This window comes from Somniosus microcephalus, chromosome 18 (genome assembly GCF_052327205.1).
Source record: "Somniosus microcephalus isolate GS21.2 chromosome 18, FLI_Smic_1.0, whole genome shotgun sequence".
In the NCBI taxonomy this organism is placed as follows: domain Eukaryota; kingdom Metazoa; phylum Chordata; class Chondrichthyes; order Squaliformes; family Somniosidae; genus Somniosus; species Somniosus microcephalus.
In genome coordinates this window covers 41856835-41873232 of record NC_141004.1, presented here as the reverse complement: position 1 = coordinate 41873232, position 16398 = coordinate 41856835, and the positions used below count along the sequence as shown (strand labels likewise).

Genomic DNA, 16398 nt, shown 5'->3' with positions numbered 1-16398 from the left:
TTTGGATTCTGTTTCTTCTGGAAAGTATCAAATTACTGACTGAACCTCCTGAGACGTGCCTTGGGACATTTTACTATATTAAAGGTGCTATATTACATAGGATTACATAGGATGTACGGCACAGAAACAGGCCAATTCGGCCCAACCAGTCCACGCTGGCGTTTATGCACCACACGAGTCTTCTCCCATCTTTCCTCATCTAAATCTATCAGCATAACCCTCTATTCCCTTCTCCCTCATATGCTTGTCCAGCCTCCCCTTAAATGCATCTATTCTATTCACTTCAACCACTGCCTGAGGTAGCGAGTTCCACATTCTCACCACTCTTTGGGTAAAGAAGTTTCTGGATTCCCTATTGGATTTCTTGAATTCCCTATTGGATTTCTATGGTTCTATATAAATACAAGTTGTTGTTGTATGTACCTTATCCTCATTCCAATTATTACTTTACAGCACCATGGATTCTTTCAGGTATCCCCTCACACCAGAGTTACTCTGTTCACGCTAACTATGGGCATGTCAGGGAATGGCTGTACAGAGAATCCTATGAGGCATTTTTACTTTACCAGGTTCTTTTCTTTTTGTTTCCATTTCAGAAGAGTGACCTTTGTGCATTACTCCCTTTTTAATTTCTGCATCGACTGCCAATCTCCATAGGGGTGCTGGGCTCCGCAGATTAATCTGCAGAGCTGGAATGTGAACACGTGGAGTGATTCCAGCTTTAATCCAACAGCAAATTCATAGTCCTATATTTTTGTGGGTCAGTGAAGCTTTCAGTTCCCTTCGTGTTCAGCTGTTTATAGTTATGAGTACAGTCAATGTTAGGAGAGGCAGTCCACTCCATTCCTCTAATGTAAAAGTGGGTATAGATTGGCATTTACGACTGACTTAGATAATGATCAGAGAGCACCCAAACCAGGAAAAGTCAATATACCCCGAATACACAGCAGCACTCTTAAAAATACTTAAAACCTACTGTAATTATAGATTAACTCTGGTCACCTACACTGTACAGAATGTATTAGGATTAAGACCTTGAAAACAAGGATAAAAGCAAAAGGTTAATACTGTAACCGTGGACCCAATGATCTTTCGTACCTGTAAAATCTCCAGGATTTTCAGCTTCGTGTCCATAACGGTGATGTTTTTACTGTCTGGAATATCTTTTGGCTTTATCTGTGGTTCTATGCTCACATTGGAGCGTGGAACAGAACCAAAGAGAGACTGTTTTCTGTTTAGAACCATAGTGGATACGATCTGTCCAACTCCATGGATTGACTTCTTCATACTTTTCCCTGAAACAAATATAGGAAAAAGAGGTGGGCTTTGGGGTTGGCAGGGCTGTAGCCAACCGGTGTTATGAGAATATCCCAAGAGCTGTGTAATTTGGCCATGTAATCCATTATTGTACAGAGCAGGGCTTTTTTTTTTATAGATAATGTCAACTTAATTCTGCAGCAGTTTTTTTCCTCATACATCACCTGAAAAATGATTTTATGCTGGAAAGGATCATTGGAATTGGAGAAAGGTGTAAAATTATAATCAGTTTGTTTTAAACTAAGCACTTACGGTAGCTCCCCAGTAAATATTAAACAAGGCAAGAACTTTGAAAATCTTTAAAATCCCTGTAGATTCAACAGCTGTTAAGGAAATTTTACAAGTGCGTCAGCAATGAGATGTTCTTCTCACTGCTTTTATTTTGATTCCTTGCCATTGCAAGGTAAGGAGTTATTTTGGTTTTCAAAAGGACTTGCCTTTGTGACTGTGACTGAAGCCACAGCTGGCAGTTGTTTTAGCATCACCCATCGTAACACAGGAAGGAAGCCTATACTGGAACAGGGAAATAGAAGTGCATATATGGCATCATCATTTATTTCAAATGGTGAGCCATTCAAAATCTATATATAGGTTGAAAATGTGTTGTTCAATATTAGTAGCAAAAGCATTAAAACATTTGCTTGACAATCCTTTGTGTGCTATTTTAATGAAGGTACTGAGCTACTTAACATGAATAGATTAAAATAGTGAGCAACAAAGTTTTTTTTTAATAGGAGCACGTTACCACATTCATCATTAACATCGCCAATAAATTTCAACCCTGAACTGGGCCAGAGCTGTGTATTCTGTGAAGGAACACACACTGCCCTAACTCTTCATCCCTTGGGAGTTTGGAATCTGAATTCTCGTTTGATATTTATAAAAGTAGACAGTTAAAAGACACATGTGACTTGTTTTATGAGGAGGGAATTTCCACAAAAATTATTACTTTGTAATGGCTTATAATGTGTTCACAAGAATGAATGTGTGATTTAAGCAGATATTAAACAAGAACCAGGAAAGTGGAATGTCTGCTCAAACTGCGCAACCTGCAGAAGCGTGAAAAGCTGCTTCTTTTTAAAAAAAAATAAGATATTGCAATGTAATCTTTCTAAACTGCTTGAATGGATATTCTCAAACTAAGTGATGTTGATGCTGGTGAATGTATTTCTGCACAGGTTATATTTCAGATTGTAAATTGCAGGTATATATTGGTGCAGTTCCTTTATATCACATATATATATATTATGGCCCTGATTTTCATTCACATTTTCACATGCTCAGAATCAGAGTAGAGAACTTGCCCCCAGTTCCTGCTGTTGTTCCACCTGCCACCATACTGATTGGGGCCTTCAGGTAGGTGGCCAAGACTCTCCAGAAACAGACGGAAGCTTCATTGTACAATGTAAATCGGGATCTGACACAACAAGACCCCAATACAATTTTCAAGTACCAGTGGGTGAAGTGCGCAGTGTGTCCAGCAGTACTGGATGCAGAGCGGCCTAACCAACAATCATTAAAGGGACTGCTAAAGGCCACTCCAAAAACAGGACAGGTAGCTATTTCAGCAATTTTTGTGGGTCCTAGACAGCGTTAATGCTTCCTCTGGCCCCACAAAAAACAACCCGTCCGACGTCAACTCTCTGCGAACCCCGGGGTTCACCTCCACCCCATCTTAACTCAATGGCCTTGCCTCTGCAGAGGAGACAAAGAAATTTATCACCCCACCTCCCCCCTGCCCCCACTGATCAGTGAGTTGCTCTGAATGTGTGAGAAATTCACCACAAATATGGTACTGAGGCCCAACTATCAAAATGGTTCAGAATGTTTTCATAGGGCAGGTGGTAGGCTTGCTCCTCCAACCCACTGTCCACTGAGAGGGGTCACATCAAAAACTGGCCCCACAGTTACTAAGTAAATATCCGGAGAACAAATCTATTGTACTAAAATACTCACCTGTCCCCTCATCATGATACATAGCATCTATAACGCTGGGATCTTGAATACAATCTATAATACCAAGGAGTGTCCTAGTCAGTCGCAGGAGCTCACTGAAGCTGTAGAAACCAAAATAGATCAGGTGTCGAGCCAAGCTGACCGCCTAGAATAGAATGCAAAATATGAGGATTCGTGATGTTACAACATACGATGCACAACATTATATTCACACACACAGGACACAGCTTGAATCCTTGCCCTGCTGAGTAAATAAGAACCTTATCCGGGGTCCATGCAACAAATATTATGACTAGTGATTTAAGGCAATTTAATATAAGTAGTTAATCCTGAAAGATGTTCAATTTCACGGTATTCAAACCCAGGTCTGCAAAGCTGCACTAGGTATTTTTCCTGGAAAGCTATCTATACGCTGCCATTTTGGTTGTTAAAAAAATAATTTCCTCATCTTTATTTTATACTTCAGTACTGAAGATGTCCATTGGAAAAGCACCACTATACATATGTCTATCTATTTATTATATATTACATTCAACATGTGGGGCATGTGTTTTATTAGAAATGTTTTTTGTGAAGCTTGCTCCTATTATTGTTCCTGTGGTAAATGTTATGCCTGTAAGTGATGGTGTGATAGGAATTTTCTATGTGAAGGTTGTCACACCTTGCCTGTCACAGATTCACTGTGTGACACGCACAGTAGCTGCTATTGTACACAAGTGTTACGATCACTTTATTGAATTGTAGTTGGTCACCATTGGTTTTGAGATCACTTAATTGGTAAGAATCTCTTATTTTTAATGTGATTTTATTTCTTTAAAAGTATCTCAGTAGTTTTAAATTTTCCACTTCTCGCAGGCATCTGACTGTCCTGCTCACCCTCGCCACAGCTGCTTTATCTTAAAGTTTTTCTGTTAAAATATTCACAAACATTTTTAAGGTTTTGGACCTTCTCTCCTAAGTTTTTTCTGAAAAAATATATTTAATAAATTGAACTTTTAATTTCTCGCTCTTTGTGCCATCTTACCACCCCACCCCGCCTCCAACCTCAATTGTTATTTCGGGGGCGATTCAAGGTTGTGCCTCCAGGACCCTCTCTAGCTTCTCTTTGGCCTCAGTTCATGCAGACCTGTGATTTTCCATGGTTAAAAGGCTGTACAAAAATTTAATTGCTCCACTTTGACAGGTTTTCCAGCCATTGATCGTGCCTCTGACCTGTTGTGGGCTGGCACTCTACTCCACCCCCATCCATCTCTTTTTCCCTACTGATTGTGTGTCTGGTGAGTCTCGGCTACTGCCCGCCCCTGGTTGTTATCGGCCGCTACATCTCCCCACTCACATTGCTCCCACTCAGCTGGCGACCCTGGACTGTGTCTCCACTGCCCACCCAATTCAAGGGAGGATCATGCCTGAGACAACACCTCAACAATACTTCTCCCGGCTCTCACAGAAGCTCTCATTCCAGGTCTCAACCTTTGTCAATTTGTGCCATAGAACAAGACAGATCGATCACAGCTTTCCTATCGAGATAAGAGTAAAGCAAACAAAAGGCCACATCCAGCACTGCAAAGAACCTGTAAAAAGAAATCCACCCGCTGCCCACTGTCCTAGCAATACTCTGCTCTAAATGCTGCACCTACAGCCTCTGCCTATGCTCCTGGTGCTACTCCTCTCTATAAATATAACTTAACAAAACTTCCCCAGCCTCTTCTCACTCCTTCACGTACCAAGGATCACAAACCACTCGAATATGCCCGAGCAAACTACCCACCCCCATTGAGCCATAGCTATGTAAACAATCAGGTGAATCCCTACAAAATCCAACAACTGATCCAAACTCTCAGATAAACTTCAGCAAGTAACGGAGTGTGCGTGGAGCTTATCTATGAATACCTTACAGCTGTTTCCCCTCAGCCCACTTCACCCTTACTTCCCAACGTCTCCCCTTCCCTCCATCTCCCGCCCCATTATTCCCACTCTCCCTGCCCTCCCAGTCATCCACCTGCCTCTCCCCCACCCTGTTGCTTGCCCTCCTGTCCCCTTCCCGTTCTCTGTCTCTCCCCCCCTCCCTATTCTCCCATCTTTCCTCCTTTCCCCATCCTTCCCCTTTTTCCACTTCTTCCTTCACCTCCATGCTCCCTCTCTACCATCCTCTACCCCCACTCTGCTTGAACTGCACCAACGTTAGAACTTCCCCCGGCCTCCCTCTGACTTTCCACTTTGACCATTTCTTGCCTCCGTCACTGCAGTCCTGCCTTGGTCCGGGTCCAATTAAACCCATCCTCAAATCCCACTGGACCCGAATCTACAGTTGGTCTTTACTCTCTGATCAGCTAATATGTATTATAAACCCTGGGTCACTAATACAAATTGTTTCAGCTCATTTTACGCATGTTCCAATAATAACCTCAACTGAAGTGGAATGCTGGTTAGGTTTAGGTGAGATAGCTTCTCTGTTCTAACGTTGGTGCAGTTCAAAATTCATTGGCATCAGCAGGTATTTCTTCAATGCATGGCTACAGACCTCGTCAGCAAGAAGATTTTCAACATAAGTATGTTTACCACCCATCATAAAAACTGTTTAATCAGTGAATTACTACAGTCAAAGCCAGATGGCATATTTTGATAGAGGCTTAAGAAAAACAGGTGAAATGGTGGATAGTATTGACATTAGCAAATACATGATGGTTTACAGCAAATACCTAAAGCTGTTTTATAGATTGCTCATTAGGTCACGCGACATGCCACATCACTCGATGTGACTGTAATAAAATACCATCTCTGCTCCTCTTTGATTAACAATTATAACAGACAAAATTGATGAAAAAATTCATAGTGGGTTATTTTTAGTTTAGTTTTAGTTCTAACAATACAATAAATCTGTCAAAATAGGCAACAGTAACACGCAATCAAGATATAGATTTCCAAAAAAAATCTTGACAGAACTGTATTTTTTGTTGTCCGGGTGTAGTATATACAGGCCATATGCTTGAATAAAAACCTACTAAAGAACAGTATCAATACACAAACATTACTTGCAGGAACCTCAGCATTGAAGGAGCTCATATTCAGGATGGAAGAGTGCTTTAAAAAGTCCTACTGGAGTGAAAGACTTTCATATTGAGTGTACTGTGCTGGTCAATTTACATGACACATAAGCGAGAAACCAGGAAGATATCTTAAAATGGAGGCTTGACTTTCCGCTGAAGACTTATCTTGTATCAAAGTAGCCACAAGAACCATTCCATACTTCCAAGTTAATATTAGGAACCTCAGTTGTGATAGGTGACACCTTATGTCAGTTTGAAGAAATTTTTAACAATTCCAATTTTGATCCAGACCAATGTTGGCCTCTGCACTGAGTGGGTACTTTTTGCAAATCTGTGCATAACAGTGTGAATCAGAACATTCTGTTCACGTAAAATGGCCGCTTCCCAGATTTTAAATTTGCCACTGGGTCTCACGGGAGTCACAGCACAAGAGTTCCTGGCCTAGAAATTCAGTATAGCCACGTTTGGGGCGCTACAGCCGGGCATTCACTAAATTTTGCGCCCGGCGCAACTTAGCGCCACCTTCACCGATATTCAGTTGCATCGCCCCAAGAGGTTGCTGCTGCGCTAAAGCAGGCAATGCACGACTATAATAAGGCGCTAAGCCGGCGAGCTGGGGCGCTACCACCGAGGGCGGGCGCAGCGCAGGTGTGGCGAGCTGCTGATTGAGGGCAGACACGCTGGCGCCGGTCAGCTCTTAAAGGGGGAGGGTGGATTTGTTTGGCTGCCACACCCTGCACACTGCAGCCCTGAATCAAGGCCTGAACATAGCTGCTTCAACAGTTCAACGCCCACGACTATGGAGAAGGCTAGGGAGCGAGCGCAGCGCTTCAGCGAGGGTGCCCTGAAGGTACTGGTTGGCGCAGTGGAGCGCAGGCGACTTGTCCTCTTCCTTGATAGTGGCAGGAGGCCGCTGCCCAGCGAGTATCGAAAAGCCTGGAGGGAGGTGGCAAACAGGGTGACCTCCAACAGCATGGTTGGCAGGACTCCTGTGCAATGCAGAAAAAAGTTAAATGACCTCACTTGGGTTGTCAGGGTGAGTACCCTTTCCAGTATCCTCCTCATCCCTGCATGTCCACCTCACTTTATGGCCAAAGGGACCTGAAAGCCCTAATGCCCAGCCCTCATCCAGCAGCTATGGGACTGTCATGAAAATCACTTGCACATTCAGCACTTTACACACTGTCAGGGCTATTCCACCATGGGAGGCAGTGCAGGCAAGATGAGGGCTTGACACTCTCAGGGCTATGCCACCATGGGAGACAGTGCAGGCAAGATGAGGGCTTGACACTGTCAGGGCTATTCCACCATGGGAGGCAGTGCAGGCAGGATGAGGGCTTGACACTGTCAGGGCTATTCCACCATGGGAGGCAGTGCAGGCAAGATGAGGGCTTGACACTGTCAGGGCTATTCCACCATGGGAGACAGTGCAGGCAAGATCAGGGCTTGACACTGAACTTAGAGGCCGTCCTTTCTCTTGCAGGGCAAGCTGGCCCACAACCGCAGGCAGCAGCAACAGACCGGGAGAGGCCGTCCTGACCTCAAACAGCTCAGCAACCTGGAGCAGCATGTGGAGCGCATTATGGCAGGCCGGCTGATTGGCCCCGTCGCCAGTGGAGATGCCGACCCTGTTCTGGGCCCCAATGGTAAGACCTTTTTGACCTCTCTCTTTCCACTTGCACCTCACACCAGCATCCTTTGCCACTATCGAACCAATGCAGTGCATAGCAGCACTCATGCCTCCCTCGCTGCCGCCCTGTCCTCACTCTAAAGCAACCCTTGTGCCTCCCCGCTTTCAGATGGTGAATCGCCAGGTGAGGATGCGGGCCCTCAAGCTGGCACTGTGTCTGATTCTAAAATCGAGGAGGAGGAAGAGGAAGCCGGCCCATCAGTGACACCCTCAGCCGAGGCAGCCCATGGCCATGATGGGGACACGTCTTCCCTGGAGGGGAGCAGGGGGGGGGGAAGGGTTGGAGGACAGTGAAGCTCCGGGGCCCAGCGGGCTGCAGCAACGCGGGAGGGGTGGGGAAGCTCGGCGGCCTTCTCCCCGGAGGGAGAGTCTGGCCTTGAGTACTGCTACGGTGAGCGCAGAGGAGGTGCGGCTCCTTGCTGAAATGGGCGCCCAGGCTGAGCACAGGCACACTGAGCTCATGGCTGCAGCAGCAAGGATGCCTGACTCCATAGAATCACTGGCAAGGAGTGTACAGGAATTCGGGGCAGCACAGGCCAGGAGTCTGCAGGACTTTGCGGCAGCACAGGCTAGGAGTCAGCAGGACTTCGCTGCATCACAGGCGGCTTCCAGCCAAGTGCTCAGTCGTGCCGTGCATTCACTGGCTGGTGTGATGCAGACACAGACCAGGGCCACACAGGCACTAACTGCTGCCACCCTCGCTGGATCGGTCAGGCATCGACGGGGCCCTCTCCGCGCCGCAGCAGCCCAGCAGTCTGTGCTTCAGCAGATTGCTGCGCATGCTGCAGTGCTGGCCCGTGCGAGTGCCAGTGTATCAGCCGACCAGGGAGTGCCTGTGCTCTGTCAGGTTGGCAGCATTCCTGCAGCCAACACTGTCACTCCTCCACTGCAGCTGCCACCACCCGTAGGACAGACTGCTGCCACCCAAGCAGAGTTGGAGCAGTCAGCAGCCGGCCCCTCCAGGCCCAGAGCTGGTCCAGGCTGACCCCCAAGGGCATCTGCCGTCTCACCATCTCACCCTCAGCAGCCTTCCCCCAGCCTTGCTGCAGCCACTGGCGTCCCATTGAGGAGGAGCTGCAGGGCGGGAAGGGGCCACTCGTGGAAGCGAGGCGGATCACCCTAGCAGGGGAAAATGTAGAAGGTGTGGCCAAATGTTTTTTTTATATATGAGGCCGAGAGTGTTTTTTTATATATGAAGGCCGAGACCGTTTTGTTTGTTTTTTTATAAAGGCCGAGGATCATGGTCATTTTGGTTTAACTGCTTTTGGCATTTTCTGAAGGTTGAGAGAGCCAGTTATGTCTCTGACTGTTTTTTGGGGGGTTTCTCTGAATTAGTTTGTCATGTGGGAAGGGCACAGAGTTTGCACAGTAAAAAATTTTCTTTAATCGCATTGTCCATGTTTGTTTTTGGAAGTATTTGTTGCCCTGACCAGCTGAGGGCTTGCGGAGCGGCTCCATTCATTTTCTTTCATTGGCACATGCCATTTCGAGAGGGGGCCTAGAACCGAGTTGCAATAAGCCGCCGACGGACGGCCCTTGCCCTTTGTGCCTCCCTCCCGTGTTGGTGCTCCTCCTCCTCCTCCTCCTCCTGTGGTCCTCCAATGTCTGCTGGCAGTGGCTGAGTCCTGCGGATAGCCAAGTTTTGCAGCATGCAGCACACTACAACGAAATGGGAGACTCGCTCAGGCGAGTACTGTAGGGCTGGTTGCTTGATGGCTGTCATTGTATCGCTGTTCAGCAGGGGTGCTGGGCGCACGGAGCGGGGTCATCAGCCAGGTGCACAAAGGATAGCCTTTGTCCCCGAGAAGCCATCCTCGTGGGTGAGCCTGGGCTTCGACCATGTCTGCCACAGAAGTCTGGCACAGGATGAAGGCATCGTGGCTGCTGCCTGGAAAGCGGGCATTGACAGCTAGTATGAGCTGCCTGTGGTCACACACCAACTGCACGTTGAGCGAATGGTAGCCCTTCCGGTTGCGGTAATCCTCGGCATTCTGTAGAGGTGCCCGCAAAGCCACATGCATGCAGTCAATGGCGCCCTGCACCATGGGGAAGCCCGCTGTTCCTGCAAATCCCATTGCACGCTCTTGCTGCTTGTCCAGGGTCATGGGGAAGGAGATTAACTGACGTCTCCTTCTGAAAAGGGCATTGGTCACCTGGCGGATGCAGCAATGTACCGCGAACTGGGAGATGTTGGAAATGTTCCCAGTAGCGGATTGGAAGGAGCCGGTGGCATAGAAGTTGAGAGCCACCGTCACCTTCACTGCCACCGACAGAGACGTCCTGCTCCTCAGCTGTGGCTGCAGATCTCTGCGAAGCAGGTGGCAGATCTCAGTGACCACCTCCCTTCTGAATTGCAGCCTCCGAACACACTGCTCCTCAGACATGTTCAGATATGAGAACTGCTGGCGATATACCCTGGGTGGGTAAGGCCTCCTGTGCCAACGCCTGTTGGCCCTTCTCTGTCTGGCCATGACTGGCACTCTCTCACGGCGTCTCTGAGCCCTTTAAATGCAATGCAGTAAGCCAACGTTTCCACCCATTGCAGCCCCCATTATACGTGTCGAATCAAGGCTATGGCACTGAAAGTTAAATCCAAGTGCAAAGCTCTGGCCTGAAGCCAGAAGTACCTGTGTGAGCGTTGAGTCAAACCAGAAAGCTCTCTCCCTTTGTCTCTCTCCAAATATCCGTCTCTCACAAAGAAGGAGTGGAACAAAATGGCTGCCACTTATACTGCAGGAGGAGTCCCCTTTAATTAGCGCCCCCCGTGCCCCACAGCGACTGGGAACCGTTCCCCTCTACCAGTCGCTGGGGGCGCCAGGCGCACAGAAGGGCGGCGCCACTGAAGTTCCGGTTCGGGGCGCACCAAGGGCGTTGCACCATGCAATGACGTCAGGATCTGCGTGTGCAGCTGAGCGGGCGCTGCGGTTTTGCGCCGCCGCTAAATCTTGAGTGAAGTTCGCGAGAGGCGCAGATCGCGCCGCGCCTGGGCGCTAGCCGCTTAGCACCCCACTTCCCCTCCTCCTAAGGCGCTAGCGGCTGGCGCTAACAACTGAATTTCTAGGCCCCTGTATTTAAGAAGGCGACTGTAAATCAGAGTCAACTGTACGCCACAGCAGTGCTTCTCACCTGAAAGTTTCACATGGAACCCTCAGGCCTGGGCATAAAGCCTGTAAGGCCCAAAATAAAAGCCACCTCTAGCTCCCATTCTCGGTCCTACAGTCTAAAATGCTAAATCCTACTCTATGGAGCTAAAGTGCCATTTTTCACTTGTTTGGCCCAAATTGTCACCTGCCACTATGATATGCCACAAAATGGCAGAGAGCTGTGCTGTGCTGTCAAAGGTGATTTTTTTTTTTTTTAAATGTAGACCACAGGAATGAAAGGAGAATAGACAGTCCAGTTGACTCAAGTGTGTGCGGTGGGGTTGAGAAATCTTGCTGAGAAAGAGAAATAGTGTGGATCAGCTCCAAAAAAGGCCCAACGAAATCAGAAAACAGCAGAAAGAAGCAAATAAAAAATTAACAAACTGAAGAGGGGATAGAAAAGAGAATAACTGGAAAGGGGAGAGATCAAGTAACAGAAGACAGTGAATAAATAGCAACTTCGGACATACAGATTAAGTCAACTACAGAGAGAAGCACAGGTACACACCCGGATCAAGAGAAGTACAAATAAACAGGATTTTCTTCAAAATAAAACTAGGTGTGCTCACCCTGACTAAGTTCAGGTGCAGCTGTCCTTTAACACACATGCAATATACTATTTTGCAATGTGAATAGTTTTCCTCCATCCTGAACCCATTGTGACAGTTTTTCGATGTAATGTGTAGTTGTAATTCAATTCCTGACAATTTAATTGAGAGGGGGTCGTGGTACGTGTGACTCCTGTGGCTCTCGTTGGGACAAGTGGGTGGAAGGTATGTGTCAGTCTGCTTTTCAGGGTGTGAAGAAATTATATAGTTTCAAGCCAAGTATATGTTTAACTCCATTTACCCGCCTTTGCTCCATATCCCTTGATACTCTCACCCAACAAAAATCTATCAATCTCAGACCTAGCATCCACAGCCTTTGGGGAGCGAGAGTTCCAGATTTCCACGACACTTTGCATTGAAAAAGTGCATCCTGATTTGACTCCTGAATGGCCTTGCTTTCATTTTAACATTATCTTCTCTTGTTCTGGATTCCCCCACCAAAACATGTAGAGAGGTATATTTCGGACCTGGATTGGTGCTGCACAAAAGGCCCAAGGATCGATGAAAATTGGTTCTCGGGCCTCATTAGCATGCTCAGCACTGGTCGAGCCACCGCAGACAGCTCGCCTGAACAAAGAGATCAATGTCGGCAGCAGCCCTCAGGCAAGTCCTGGGGGGCAGGGGGCGGGATTGGAGCAGGCTACAAGGGGGCCCGTTGCGACTCCACAGGAGTAAACTTGGCTTGAAACTATATAATTTTTTTTTTCCATATTCCTTTTTGCAGTTTATTGCTTTCTTTGTATCCTTTTGTTACTTTTTACAGCTCTTCCAGTCTGCGGGTTCAATTTTCCTTGCATTTGTGTAAGCTTTATCTTTCAGCTTGATACTGTCTCGTATCTCATTTGTTGATCATGGTTGCTGAACTACACAAGTGGAGCCTTTGCCTCTTAGGTGATTGTACTAGTTTTGCAGTGTACCAAATACATCTTTGAATATTTACCATGGCTTGTCTGTAGACTTTCCTATTAACACTTCTGCCAAGTTTACTGCAGCCAATTCATTTCTCATCCCTTCGAAGTTTGCCTTACTTAAATTTTTGACTCCCATCTCCCTCTCAAACCTAATATCAAATTCAATCATATTATGGCCACTGTTTACAAGATATTCCCTCACCGTCAGATTGTTAGCTAGTTCTGATTCATTACTCATCACTGAATCCAGTGTGGCCTATTCTCTCGGCAGTTCTAAAACATATTGGCCTAGAAATTCAGGTGGCTGCGCCACCCGTTAGCACCTTAAGAGGGCGCTAAGTAGGTCGCAAGCCACTGGCCACGCCTCCCGCCAAATTCAGCGGGACGCTAATGGTGGCGCTAGCCGTTAGCGCTGCGCTGCTACCGATGACGTCATCGGTGTGCGCAGTGCCCCACTGACGCCCCGACCGCGATATTAGGAAGTGCCCCCTGCTTTACCGCTAGACGCTATGTGTGACCGGTTCAGGGGGGCCTACCTGCGGCGGTAGAGGCGCAAATTAAAGGAGGTGCGGGGCGGCCATCTTTGTTGTTGGCCGCCTGCCAGCACACCTCTGCGCCTTTTGCCGGCACTCGCGATCCTCGGTGGCCCAGCTGGGCCCCAGATCGCGCAGAACAAGGCCCCTCCCCTTTAAGAAGGGGAGGAAGGCCTGCAGTACCGCAGCGCGATGTGCCACAGCGTGTGGCGCTGATGCAAGTTGCGCAACGATATTCAGTTGCAGCGCCCCAAGAGGGATGCGGGGCGCCTCCAGTAGCACCACGCTTCCCTTTGGGGCGCTCCAACTGAATTTCCGGTGGGCGGCCGCGAATGCTTCCGGGGCGCTACTTTTAGCGCCCTGGCGAGGCTGGCACCCCAAACGGGGCGCTACTGAATTTCTAGGCCATTGTTCTAGAAAACCGACCTAGGGGAGGGAAGCCTCAGGCTACAGGACGATATAGATGGGTTGGTCAGACGGGCAGAACAGTGGCAAATGGAATTTAACCCTGAAAAGGAGAGAGGTGATGCATTTTGGGAGGACTAACAAGGCAAGGGAATACACAATGAATGGTAGGACCCTAGGAAGGACAGAGGATCAGAGGGACCTTGGTGTGCATGTACATAGATCCCTGAATGCAGCAGGACAGGTAGATAAAGTGGTTAAGAAGGCATATGGGATACTTATATTCTATGCCTCGACTAATGAAGGCAAGAGCAGGGAGGTTATGATGGAGCTGTACAAAACGCTAGATAGGCCACAGCTGGAATACTGTGTGCAGTTCTGGTCGCCACACTATAGGAAGGATGTGATTGCATTGGAGAGGGTGCAGAGGAGATTCACCAGGATGTTACCTGGGCTGGAGCGTTTCAGCTATGAAGAGAGACTGGACAGGCTGGGGTTGTTTTCCTTAGAGCAGAGAAGGCTGAGGGGGCCCTGATTGAGGTGTACAAAATTATGAGGGGCATAGATAGGGTAGATAGAAAGGAACTTTTCCCCTTAGTAGAGGGGCCAATAACCAGGGGGCATAGTTTCAAGGTAAGGGGCAGGAGGTTTAGAGGGAATTTGCGGAAAAACTTTTTCACCCAGAGGGTGGTTGGAATCTGGAGCTCACTGCCTGAAAGGGTGGTAGAGGCAGGAACCCTCACAACATTCAAGAAGCATTTAGATGAACATTTGAAACGCCATAGCTTGCAAGGCTACGGACCAAGTGCTGGAAAATGGGATTAGAATAGACAGGGCTTGATGGCCGGTGCAGACATGATGGGCCGAAGTGCCTCGTTCTGTGCTGTATAACTCTATGAGATAGAGTCTAGAAATTTATTGCCTTTACTATTTTGTATGTTCTGCTTCTCCCAGTGTACATAAAAATTAAAATCTCCCCTTATAACCACATTGTTTTTGCTACATTCTTTCCTGATCTACATATTTATACAACGCCGCCCCCCCCTCCCCATATCATACAGGAAACATATCTAGGGTGTATATACCATTTACATGTACCAGAAATTATTAAAAAGTAAACTTTGCCTCTCAATTAATCATTTGTCTTCTACTCAAACACTAACCCATCTACTATGGTGACCATACAGTTTACCCAGTTCACAATATGTATGTACTGGAGTTGATACCAAGACACGCATGAAGCCTACAGTTCCAGACAACATTAACTTGTACAATCTTTAATGTAGTGAAATGCCCCAAGGTGGGGGATACTGACTCAAAGCAAAAGCCAGAATAAAGCTAAGGAAGATGACTGAAGGGATAGTTAAAGAGATAGATTTTGAAGAGATTTTTGAAAGGCAAGAGCAAGATGAAAAGATTTACGGAGAGAATTCTCGAGCAGATTGAGGGAGGAATGCACAGTAGAGTCACCAGCTTTTACCCAGTGTTTCTAGCACAGTACTAATGAGAACCTCCACATATCAAAATGGCAGTTGAAATGTTGAGCACTAGTTTAAAGAACATGGATTATAGATCTTGTAGTCACACTGAGACAAGATGTATCTGTTGTAGAAAATCAGTCAAAAATAGCAGCCTTCATTGTAAGTAAAGTTTGGTACTGTAGATACCAAACCTGATAAAACATCTATCTGTGTGCACCAGACTGTCAGAATTGTTCAGACTGAGTGAGAACTATTATTAATTATAAGGAAGCAAGCACAAAAAATAATTACCTCATATGTGAGCTTATTCTTTTCCTCGTCAGAAAATGGAAGAGCATCATTCACCACATTATTGAGATAATCTTCCATAAATTCCATTGTATGAGCAAATTTGTTTTTCTTGTCATCCCGTGAGTCATTCAAATTGGAATCATAACTGCCAACGAAAATTAAACTGCTGTCAGATTTTCTCTCACCAACACTAATTCTCATCAACACAGCTGTTGGGTTTCAGTGTCTGGAATGTGTTATGTGATAGCCAGAGTGGGGTTTTACAAGGTTAGGCGGTTAGGACGGTAATTGTTATGCTGTCAACTGAAAGAAAATGCTTTTTATAAAATTTAAAATATAGGGCTGGATCTTGCTGGGAAAATAATGGCATATTAACGACGCATGGCATTATTAATGTGCAGATCCACCAGCAAGTTCAGGGATTAAGAGATATAGGCCTAGAAATTCGGGGCGCCAAGCTTGCCTGGGCACCGGAATTTCTGCTCCGGACGGAGCCGCTTGCGCCAGCGCGATATTCAGTTTCAGCGCCCCAAACAGAAGCGGGGCACTGCTCGAGGCGCCCCGTGTCCCTCTTGGGGCGCTGCAACTGAATATCACAGCACAACGTGCCGCAGCGCCACACGCTGCGGCATGGCGCGCTGCGGTACTGCAGGCCTTCCTCCCCTTCTTAAAGGCGAGGAGCCTGCACCAGCGCGATCAGAGATCGCGAGTGCCGGCAAAAGAGCCTGGCACCAAGGAGAGGTGCCAGGCTCTTGGGACACAGCCGGCACTGCCCCGGGGGGGGGACGGCGGCGCGAGGAGGTGCTGGCAGGCGGCCAGCAAAAAAAATGGCTGCCCTGCACCTCCCCTTTAATTAACACCACTACCGCCACAGGTCGGCCCCCCTGAACCGGTCGCAGATTGCGGCTGGCGGTACAGCGGGCGGCGCGACCCAGTATTGCGATCGGGGCAGTAGCGGGGCGCTGCGCACACCGATGACGTCATCGGTGGTGGCGCAGCGCTACAGGCTAACGCCG

General features: G+C 47.4%; 1 protein-coding gene across 2 annotated transcripts in view; it reads right to left on the bottom strand.

The window, feature by feature from the left end:
* Positions 1-16398, bottom strand: part of itpr3 (inositol 1,4,5-trisphosphate receptor, type 3) — a 324911-nt gene that overhangs the window by 99511 nt on the left and 209002 nt on the right. For both annotated transcript variants that reach the window (XM_086011397.1, XM_086011396.1), the window contains exons 20-22: positions 15383-15527; positions 3274-3418; positions 1099-1295 (exon numbers count right to left, since the gene is read on the bottom strand). In XM_086011397.1, coding sequence (XP_085867523.1) covers positions 1099-1295; positions 3274-3418; positions 15383-15527 — 487 coding nt within the window. The remainder of the gene's footprint in view (positions 1-1098; positions 1296-3273; positions 3419-15382; positions 15528-16398) is intronic.